Source organism: Phacochoerus africanus, chromosome 2 (genome assembly GCF_016906955.1).
Source record: "Phacochoerus africanus isolate WHEZ1 chromosome 2, ROS_Pafr_v1, whole genome shotgun sequence".
Taxonomy (NCBI): Eukaryota; Metazoa; Chordata; class Mammalia; order Artiodactyla; family Suidae; genus Phacochoerus; species Phacochoerus africanus.
In genome coordinates this window covers 182,408,756-182,420,070 of record NC_062545.1, presented here as the reverse complement: position 1 = coordinate 182,420,070, position 11,315 = coordinate 182,408,756, and the positions used below count along the sequence as shown (strand labels likewise).

General features: G+C 41.2%; 2 protein-coding genes across 9 annotated transcripts in view; one reads left to right on the top strand and one right to left on the bottom strand.

Annotated features, from left to right (window-relative positions):
• Nucleotides 1-605: 605 nt before the first annotated feature.
• Nucleotides 606-9,583, bottom strand: LOC125120793 (basic proline-rich protein-like). The gene is made up of 4 exons (XM_047769215.1): nucleotides 9,578-9,583; nucleotides 8,266-9,457; nucleotides 6,447-6,595; nucleotides 606-696 (listed from the first exon to the last, which is right to left on the bottom strand). Exons 1-2 carry the CDS (start codon nucleotides 9,581-9,583, stop codon nucleotides 8,609-8,611), a joined length of 855 nt encoding a protein of 284 aa, XP_047625171.1. The 3' UTR covers nucleotides 606-696; nucleotides 6,447-6,595; nucleotides 8,266-8,608.
• Nucleotides 8,907-11,315, top strand: part of CDKL1 (cyclin dependent kinase like 1) — a 63,416-nt gene continuing 61,007 nt past the window's right edge. For 3 of the 8 annotated variants that reach the window (XR_007133177.1, XR_007133176.1, XM_047767278.1), the window contains exon 1: nucleotides 9,340-9,959. Coding sequence is in view for 6 of the 8 variants with exons in the window: in XM_047767278.1 (XP_047623234.1) it covers nucleotides 9,792-9,959 (168 nt within the window). In the remaining 2 variants the exon portion in view is untranslated. Of the gene's footprint in view, nucleotides 9,042-9,181; nucleotides 9,245-9,333; nucleotides 9,960-11,315 lie in introns of those variants that run through there. The other 5 variants (XM_047767280.1, XM_047767282.1, XM_047767281.1 and 2 more) reach the window with 5 other exon arrangements.

The following is an 11,315-nucleotide window of genomic DNA, read 5'->3' as shown; positions in this document are numbered from 1 at the left end:
AGTTCTGCAAGATGTTATCACTGGACAAAACTTGGAAAAAAGTTTATGAGAGTTCAGCTGTGTGTGAATCTACAATAACCTCAAATTAAAAAGATTCATTTTTTAAAAAAAAGACTTTAAAAAAAATCCCAGACCAATACATGAAGTAACTTCCCTGGTTTTACACAACCAAAAAGGGTAGAACCCAGAGATGAAACCAGGTCTGACTGGTCCTCCATCACAAGCTGTCTCCTTTCTCAGAAAAGCATCCCTTGGGCAGCATGAAGTTATGGAAAAGTGTGCTCTGCCAGTGTGAAGTGCTGTTTAGTGTTATTTAGTTAAGTATTCTTTAGTTCTCTGAGTGACAAAAAAAGATGTTTTTCCTTGATTGGTAGGTGCTAAGTGAATCTGTATGTTTACATATGTTGTCAGTAAAGTATGGAATACATCTTAGTGTAAATGAAATTCCCACCTGAACAGAAAACAGTGTGCAGAGATGATTAGCATCCTAACAATAAAAGCTACTACGGTTATAACACTCACTGAATCCTCACAACTTTAAGCAACAGTTAATTTCTAGGCTGTAGATGACACAAATGAAGCCTAGGGAAGCTGAGTAACTTGCCTCACAGATGGTTCATAGCAGAGCTGGATTTGATCCCAGGCAGTCTGGCTCCAGAGTTCATTCTCTTACTGGGAACATCAGGTCAGATGATACTGTAGAAAAATAAATATGTTGCTGTTGAAGGGGAAGGACCTATTATTTAGAGGGAATATTGTTTAAATTTGTATTTTTCACAAGGACCAATGCATGGGTTCATTTTAGATGCCTCACAGTATCTCACTACTAATATCTGACAATGAGCTACTCTTATGAAAACTATTTACACGAATAGGATTTCTCCATGTGATCATAACTATGATCTTCATTTAATCCTTTGCATGAATGCAGCTTAAAGATGACTTTATGAAACCATTTAGAGCTTTTGGATCAACAGACACCTAAAAGTACAATGGTTGGCATGGGAAATATATCTAGGGTGACAGAGGTTTCTCTTTGTACAAAGAGTTATTTCAACCCCAATGAATACCATCATACAGTTTCTATAAAGAGGGGAAAGTTGAGAAGACTGAGAGTGTTAACTCCATTCAAGAAATGTATGCATTTCTAGGAGTTCCCGTTGTGGCTCAGTGGGTAATGAACCCAGCTAGTAACCATGAGGATATGGGTTCGATCCCTGACCTGGCTCAGTGAGCTAAGGATCTAGCATTGCTGTGGTGTGGTGTAGGCCAGCGGTTACAGCTCCGATGTGACCCCTAGCCTGGGAACCTCCATATGCCACTTGTGGGTCTCTCAGCAGACAGAAAAAAAAAAAAAAGTATGCATTTCTAAAACAATCCGAATAAAAAGAATCTTACTTTTAAGAATATTTTTTAAATGTACATAGTTTCTATTTCCTGTCCTCTCCTCCTCTCCTCTGCCTCCACCTTGTCACACCTGTGACTATTCGCTTTGATATTGGGTTTTCTCAAGGCAGATTTACATTTCTTTAACCATGTAATTAAAACTATCTAATGGGAAGCCACATTACAGTAAAACAGGTGGAAAGAATACAACCCAGAACTGAGATTGAGGTTCTGGGCCTGTTTTTTGCCTAGAACGAATTTGGTTTTTAACTCTGAAAAAGTCATTTTGATTTTCTCTATCTGTTTCCTCAAATGCCAGATGTGTCCTCTCTTCTTCACAGAACCTCTGAAGTGTTTTCAAAAGCAAAAAGTACTTTGTAAACTCTAGCCCTCCAAGTTCACCTGTCTAGTTTCCTTCAGGGAATACACTCACTGGGAGAAGAGGCATGAGAGCAGGCTCTGCACTTCAATACCATGTTTGATCTCAGGAAAGTCTCCTCTCAGTCCCCAGAACCCAGCATGGTATCTGACCAACGTCACCACCCAGTAAATGTCTGCTTTCCAAACAGCTCTTTCTGTGTCACAGCTTTAAGTTGAAGTTCAGAAAGTAAGTAATTAATGTCATTTATTGTCTCATACATTTTTTTGGAAATTTACCTTTTCTTCCCCCTAAGGAAATTTTCCTTTTTCCCAAGAATATAATGATTCAGGAATCATAAGTGCACATAAATGTACACAGATCACTTATGATTTAAGTGTGGTTAGCAATCCTCTGTCCAAAGTGTAAGAGATGTACACACTTTGAGGTTTGGAGACGTATTTCCTAAAGAAGGATCACCATATACACTGCCTCACCAGCTGATGGCCCAGAGCCAACAACATAGACCCCCTCGGGTTTTGTGCTAATATTTGCTAAGCATTTAGGTTCATTGGCAAAAGTATGGGTGGTTGTTTTAAAATCTGAAAAAGCAAAAAAGTATTGATGTTGTTAAAGGGAGGCTCAGAAACAAAGAAAGCTTTTAGAAGAGGGGCTTTAAAAGAATGGCTTGCCACAGATAAAATGCAAAGAGTATTATTTCTTTAAAGGGAAAAATACACAAAAAAATAACTAAGGTTATGTTAATTAGGGATAAAAACACTTTATTCTGTTTTCAGCTGGGCCCACATACAACGTAAAGGATAATAGGCTCTTATTTTATTTAAACTGATTTTCCATTATTTCCATTGATGTACCTTCTATATGGCCAGATAAAGAGGGAAAGTTATTTGCATGCCTAGTTTTGTAGCATGTAAGCAGTAACTGGTTAGGAAGAACTTGACTTGAAACCTGGCTCCTCTTTAGGCTGTTCACAAGGTGTTCTTAGTTGTTCTAACTCCATTCACCACCACCAGAAACAGCTTTGGAAACAGGTGGAATTGGTGTGAACTCTGCTATCAGCCCTGGATAGCTGAGTGGTCATGTCTCTGTGGACCAAATTTTCAGAGCCTCAGTTTCTTCTTTAATAAAATGGGGGAGTTAAAAATTCTAACCAATTAACAAATCTGGCTGTACAAGACTGTTATAAAGATTAGAGATAATGTGGATACTGAGCCTGAAACAGAAATACCCCTAGATGGTATTTATTAACTATTTTCTCTGTGTGCCCTGGAAACAATTTCTAAATCCACTTAAAGCAGCAAAAGTAAAGTATTTCCTCAAGCAGCTGAATAGTGTCCTTTTAAGATCACAGTGACTAAGCTCCCTTTTCCTTACAGGAAACATAATAGGGTAGGGGAGAGCTTCAAGAACTGCCCTGGGTTCAGCACTCAGATAAGGCCTCAGTGTTATGCCCAACCTCACAGAAGTTTGCTCTTCAGAGGTGGAAGCTGCACACAGATGACACTGCTGTACCACTGTGATAAGGAAGCATACTGATAAGACTTACCCTCCTGGAAACCTAAAAGAAAAGAAGGGTACTATATTGTGCATTTTAAGTACTCTGGGTCAACTCCAGTGTCCTATAATTAACTCAAAAATTCTGACAACCACCCTATTGTTTTAGGCAGTATTTGCAAACAGGAGCAAAAGTTCTGGAGTTCAGAATGTCCTCGTTCCAATCCCCACTTCAAAACTCGCTAGCTTTGTGTCCTTAGACACATTACTTATCCATTCTAAAACTCACTTCCGGAGTTCCCGTCGTGGCGCAGTGGTTAATGAATCCGACTAGAAACCATGAGGTTGCGGGTTCGGTCCCTGCCCTTGCTCAGTGGGTTAACGATCCGGCGTTGCCGTGAGCTGTGGTGTAGGTGGCAGACGCGGCTCGGATCCCGCGTTGCTGGGGCTCTGGCGTAGGCCGGTGGCTACAGCTCCGATTCAACCCCTAGCCTGGGAACCTCCATATGCCGCGGGAACGGCCCAAGAAATAGCAACAACAACAAAAAAGACAAAAGACAAAAAAAAAAAAAACACTCACTTCCCTCATCTGAAACTCAGGACAATACTGATGCCTATCTCCTAGGGTTGTTGTAAGGCTCATACATGAAATATTCTTAGCATAATGCCTGCCATGAAGTAAGCACTAGTTAAATAATTACTGTAGTTGTTGTTGTTTAGGCAATAATAATTCTCCAGCACAAGATCAAATACCAGTAAGAAGGTAGAAATCCTGGTCTCTGACTCTAAATCCCAGGCTCTTTCTCTTACCATGTGTTACTCTACTAAATATTTATTGCTTCCTTAAATGATTAAAATACCACAGTACTATTTGTGTTCTCCAGGGGCACTGAAGTGTTCTAATTATGCAAAGGTACAAATCAAAAATCACTGTAAGTGGAAAATAATATTGCTGTTTCACTGTTCTTTGCACTTGCTTAAGAAAAAGAACCCCACATATCAGATCATTTCTCAGTCTCCCAAGAACTTTACTTCCCAAGAGTTACAATTCTTTGATGTCAAAACCAATTTTAGTCCTGCCAGCTGCAAGGACTGCCAGTGATTCAATGGTGTAGAGGCCATAGTATCTTTTCTGTTTGGGGCCAAATGGTGACATCAACTATTTGCCTCCCTTTCAAAGCTGTTCTCTCATATTTTGCTCCAATTTCCTCCAAACAAAACAAGTGGTGCAGCTGCACATCCTGCCAGCTTTCTGGTTTACTGCTTAGTTAGGCATAAATAACTGTACACTTGCTCCCTACTTTACCCCTGAACTTGGCACAGCTCCAGGCTCCTTGGGTATTGAACCTTGTGGAGTCCATAAAGTTAATTTTCCAGACTAACTTTAGCCTGGAATGAACTTCAGAAAGGGTAGTGCGGAAAAAAATTCACATTGACTTTCCCATCTTATTTAAAAATAATTTTTTAAATTGTCAAATAGAAACATTCACCAACATAGACCATATTCTAGGCCATAAAACAAACCTCAACACATTTCAGAGGATTTAAGTCACTCAAAAGGCTTTCTCTGAAAATAATGGAATTTTTTTTATGTTTACTTTAATTACTCAATGAATTTTATTACATTTATAGTTGTACAACAATCATCACAACCAAATTTTATAACACTTCCATCCAAACCCTCAGTGCATTCCCCCAACCCCCCAACCTGTCTCATTTGGAAACCATAAGTTTTTCAAAGTCTGTGAGGTTTTTTTTTTTAATATTCAGATAATTTAATAAATATAAAAGGAAAAATATGTGAGTTAGTATCTTGAAAACAATGGAATTAAACTATAAATCAATAATAGAAAGATACCTGGAAAATCTGTAAAAAACAAAAAAAAACAGTTGGAAATTAAACAACATAGTTCAAAATAACCCATGGGTCAAACAGGAAGTCACAGGAGAAATTAAAAAAATATTTTGAGCTAAATGAAAGTGAAAATACGACATATCAAGGTTTCTGGGACACATTAAAGTGGTGCTTAGGGCAAATTTTATCACATTTTTCAAGGCTTTTATTAGAAAAGAAAAAAATCTAAAATTAAGTCTAAACTTTCATCTTAAAAAACTAGAAAAAGCAGCTAAACATAAAGCAAGGAGAAGGAATAATAGATGATATCAATAAGATTGACAAACCACAGAGGAAATCAATTAAATCAAAAGCTATTTCATTTTTTTAAAAAACCAATAAAATTGATAGGTCAAACTGACCAAGAAAAAAAGAGGGAAAAAACTCCAAATTACTAATGTCAAAAATGACAGAGAAAACCACTATATATGCTGTAGACATTAAAAGGATAACAATGTAATGCTATTATATATGAACAACTTTATGCCCATAAATTTAAATAGCTAGATGAAATATACAAATTCTGTTAGACACAAACTAGTAAAGCTCACTCAAGAAAAAACAGATATCATGAATAGTCCTATATTTTGATAAATAAATAGAATTAAAAACATTTCAATAATAAAAGTTTCAGGAAGAATTTGTTTTGGCAAATTCTACCAAATATTTAAGGAATACATAATACCAATTTAATTTAAACTTCTCCATAAGATAAAGGTTAAAGAAGCAGTTACAGACGCATTTTATGAAATCAACATTACCTTGATACCTAAACCACACAAAGACATGAAAATAAAACTATAGATTAATGTCTCTCAGAAACAATGTAAAAATACTCAATAAGATATTATTAATCAACTCCAGCAATGTATCAAAAAGATAGAATATCATAACCAAGTTGGATTTATCCCAGGAATGTAAGCTTGTTTCAAAATTTTAAAATCAATTTATCAATAGACTAAACAAGAAGTCATATTATTATCTCTATGTATGTAGAAAAGTATTCAACAAAATATACCATGCATTCATTATTAAAAACAAAACCAAAAAACCCACCTTTCAGCAAATTACAATTAAAGAGAACTTTCTCAATGTAATAAAGGGCTTCTGTGTTAGTTCTATATTGCTGTGTAACAAGCCCAAAACATAAATGTCAAGCAGTTATTGTCTCACAATTTCTGGAGGCTGGAAATCTAGGTATGACTTATCTAGGTATTTCTAAATCAAGGTGTCCCACAAAAGTGAATTTATATTGTTAGCTGGGGCTACAATCTCATCCAAACAAAGACTTACGGAAACAGAGATGGTGGTAGGGAGATCCACTTCCAAGCTCACACACAAGGTTGTTGGCAGGACTCAATTTTTCACAGAATACTGGATTGAGTCTTCTTGGCTGTTGGCTTCCTCAATTCCTTGCCATAGGGCATCTCACAACATGGCACCTGGATTCCCTCAGAGGAAGTGAGTGAGAGAGTACAAGAGTACTCAAGGCAGAAATCATAGTCTCTTCATAACCAAATCCCAGAAGTGATATTCCATTATGTTAAACATACTTTATTCCTTAGAAGCAAGTCACTAGGTCAAGCCTACACTGAATGGCAGTGGAGTATACAAAGGCATGACTACCATGAGGTAGGGATCATTAAGGGCCATCTCAGAGGTTGCCTACCACGACCTCTACAAAGAAATCTAGTTAGCATCATACCTAATGGTGCAAGACTGAATGTTTTCCTCCTAAAATCAGTAATAAGGATGTCTGCTCTCACCACTTCTATTTGATACTACACTGGAGGACATACCAAGTGCAATAAGGCAGGAAAAACAAAGAAAAAGCATTCCAGTTACGAAGAACAAAAACTGCTTCTATTTGCAGATGACATGATTGTCCACAAAAACAAAAAAAAAAACAAAAAAAAAACCACAAGGAACTTAAAAAACCCTTCTAGAATCTATAAGTGAGAAAACATCCAGGTGGCAAATTAGCATTTGAAAAACTGCTCAATGTTAGTCATTAGGGAAATGCAAATTAAAATCACAAGTGACCATCATCCAATCAAAAGAACTGAATACCGGAGTTCCCGTCGTGGCGCAGTGGTTAACGAATCCGACTAGGAACCATGAGGTTGCAGGTTCGGTCCCTGCCCTTGCTCAGTGGGTTAAGGATCCGGCGTTGCCGTGAGCTGTGGTGTAGGTTGCAGACGCGGCTCGGATCCCGCGTTGCTGTGGCTCTGGCGTAGGCTGGCGGCTACAGCTCCGATTCGACCCCTAGGCTGGGAACCTCCATATGCTGTGGGAGCAGCCCAAGAAATAGCAAAAAGACAAAAAAAAAAAAACAAAAACTGAATACCAATTGCTGGCAAAGACACAGAGTAATTGGAACATTGTGGGCAGGAATGTAAAATGGTAGTTACTTTGGAAAACATTTTAGCAGTCATTTACAATAACATATACTTAACATATGACCCAGCAGTACTCCTCCTAAGTATTATTTTCCCAAGAGAAACAAAAACATATGCTCAAACCAAAGACCATGCATGAATGTTTAGAGTGGCTTGGTTTATACTCTCCAAAGCTGGAAACAACTCAAATGTTCTTCAATTGGGGTTGACAAACTATGGCTTATCCATACAGTGGAATACTACTCACTAATAAAAAGGAACAAACTGCTGATAAATGCAGCAACGTGGATGAATCTCCAATACATTATATTGAATGAAAGCTGCTTAGCCTCAAAAGGCTACATAATATATATTTCCATTTATATGACATCTGGAAGAGGCATAAAAACAGAAAACACATGAGTGGTTGCTGTTTAGAAACAATTTCTGGGAGCTTCACAGACCACCTTTAGCCCATCCCTGGACCCCATCTATATGCCACTCCATTTTCAAAGCAGCCACCAATCTCTCTCCTCCCACCTTCATCCTGAACCCTATCTTGATTTACATTTAGTGGTATTCTCCTTGGCACAGGACTGGTACTTGTGTCATAGGCGGTATGCTAATTTTCCCTCCTCAGGTATTGCTTCTAGGGCTAACATCATCTCAGTGCTAGGCATATGTAACAAGACAGAAGATAAAGTTTTGAGGCAATCTGCCCAGAGACAAATTACCTTATTTTAAGATTTCCCCAGGTCCATTAACTTTCCACCATTGTGCTCAGACCTGACAAATAGAAGCCAGTTGGGAGAAGGATGGAAATGTGGAACAGAAAACAAGGCAGGCTCCGTAAGCCTCTATTTCTCACATTATAAGTCTCAGCTACAGTGGAAGTCAGCGGTCAAGGACCATATCCCCTCTGCCCCCACTCCTCCACCCAAGCTAGTTGGGGGTAATTTCTGACTTTAACCAGTTTTACTCATCTTACCGCCCTCTTCCTCTTTTCCTCTCTCCCTTTTTTCCATTCATTCCTTTCTGGCGGCTACCGCATTGAGGTAGAAACTGCCTTCAAGGCGTTTACAGTCTGGTAAAGAATACCGGCGAGTAATCAGTTACAACGCAGCGAGGTACAGGCCGCGTGGGGGTGGGGCTGGGGGGGGGGGTCTCCTGGCGCAGGCGTCTTCCCAGCCGACTTTGCCAGAGCTGCTTTCTCCACAACCTGCTGGAGTTTGCAATCTGAAGGCCTTCTCTCCCCGGCTGAGGAACTAGCAGGGACCCCTGCCCACGTTCAGAACAGCTCCTCCAGCGCGGCAAGGGCCGTCCACGCGGGCCCTCCGCCGTGGCCAAGACCGTGGCCGCTCCGGGAGGGAAGCCGGGGCGCGGCGGTCCCGCACAGGGCAGCCCGGGGCGGAGGCCGGTTCCCATAGGGATCGTGGGCGGGCCGGCGGCCACCCAGCCGGGGGAGAGTCTGCGAGGCGGGAGCGAGGTCAGGCCCGGCAGCCGCGGCGCTGTGAGTCCCGGGCGAGGAGGGAGGCGCGAGCCCGGGCGCCATGTGGCGCCGTTCGAGGCTGCGCGGCGCGGGCCGGGACGCGGGTGGGAAGCCGGGAGGCGCTGGGGGCTTTTCTCAGCTGCGGCGGGGCGGAAGAGGTGGCCCGCGAGGCGGAGGGACCGCGCGGCCAGGCTCCTCGCTGAGCTCCGGGCCAGCCCCGGGAGGTGCGGGGCTGTTGGGCGCGGGGCGAGCGCCTTGCTGGGCTCTCCCCCGTCCCGCCCGTCCTCGCCGCGCCCCTTCCTACTTACCCCGCCCCCGCCCCCAGGGAGCAGGGAGGTGTCTTCTTGCCGAAGGGAAATGAGACCCGATATTAGAACCAGGGAAGCCCTTAGCGGTCCTGGCCCTCCAGCCAGCTCAGGTGTCTTAGATCGGATAAACTTAACATTAAAAAAGATAGATTGTCTTACAACTCGATTCGTTTTGGGATGGCAGGTTACATTTTAACTTGCACGGTATATAACAGACGATTAAACTTTGGGTTACCGGAGGCCGCTAACTCTCATCCTTGATCTAGTGGCCACGGCTGAGAGGAGAGGCTTTAAGGGAATGGGTCAATTCTTAATTCTTTAGCAAGTGCCGTTGTTCTGTTCTAGGTCCTTGACAAAGGCCCATCGTTGAGTGGGGCACTAGTGCAGGCTTCATGCCGATATTTTATCAGCAACATTGTCAAACTATGTGAAGATTCATTTTAAGAAGATTTATTTATCTGTGATGGAGAAGTATGAAAAAATTGGGAAAATTGGCGAAGGATCCTATGGAGTTGTTTTCAAATGCAGAAATAGAGACACGGGTCAGATTGTGGCCATCAAGAGGTTTTTGGAATCCGAAGATGACCCTGTGATAAAGAAAATCGCCCTTCGAGAAATCCGCATGCTTAAGGTAATGACTTCTGAATTTTCAGACACTAAAAAAAAAAAAAAAAAGTGGGTCATGTTATATGAAATAAATGCCCTATGATGCCATTACACCTCCTTCCTTCATGGATTTTTGTCCCCCGTGACACAAATGGGACGTCTGTGCAGGAGTCACAAATTATATAATGAATTAAAGCAGAACCATAAGTGCAGGGAAAGGTGGTTTTCACTTTCAGAGAGGCTATGGGATAGTTTATTTTTCTTCCCAGTAGCTTTTTTTCCCCATGTCACCTGTAGATCTGGTTCTTGTAGAGCCATCAAACTTTGATAGCACTGGAATTTTCCACACCTCCAGTCAGCCAGCATGCATGATTTTTAAACTTCTGGGCTGTCTTCTGTGGGTATTCTCAGTCCATGAAAAGCATTCATCATGCACCTGTTTTCAGATTGTTAGGAAGCAGACAGATTTTCCTTATGCCTCAGTTTATCTACTGTTGAGCATCATAATGTCTTGTCTCTAGAAGAAGGATTTTTCTCAAAGAAGTGAAATGATGGCTTTAAAAAATGTTCATTTAGTTAATTCTGGGAGACTGTGATATGGGAGGGAGGGGTATTGTTTATTTGAAGCTGAAAGTTTTGCTTGTTTGTTTGTTTGTTTCCTGGAATGGAAATTAAGAAGTATGTTTCCTTCTTTTCTGAATTTCTGTGAAGATGAAACCCAAATCCAAACCTGGGTAGAATGTGACATGTAATCAACATAGTGTGGGTTAACTTGCAACAGACTAACTTTCACAGTGGGGGTTGGCCTCAAACAGTTAGAGCCTCTGTGTTCTGACAGGTGTAACTTAGTATCTGAAAAGGAAGGAGCAACCTTGTGGAAACTGAGTGGAAGATCCAGGGGATTTTCTCTTACCTTTGCTTCTCTGTTTTCTCCAGGCCTGTCTAAAAGTCTTCTGCTCCCCATGAATTGAGTGTGTGGGGTTATATCTGTATAAGGACCCTGACTGGGAAGTAGCGGGTTTTGGATAAATTTAAATGGGTAGATAATAGGGAGACTTTCTCAGTTTGAGTTTAGGACATTCTTGTATGATGTTGTCAGTTCTATGAAGACACTCCCAGAGCCCCAGAACTGCTCCCCTAGGAAAGAGCCGGACCTGCAGTGTTTGTCCCTCCCATCACCTGGATGCTTTCCCCCTGCCCCCTCTCACATTACCACAGGGTCTCACCGTTTGTCCGGTGCCCTTGGGTGTTTTTCACCTTTTCAGGCTTTCCCTAGAGGAGCAGGTGATAAAGATAACTGTATTTCACAGAGGTCATTTACTCCAAAGAAAAGCCAGTCTGTTTCTAGTGGAGAGAGGCTGTTTCTGATTCTGAAAGTCAC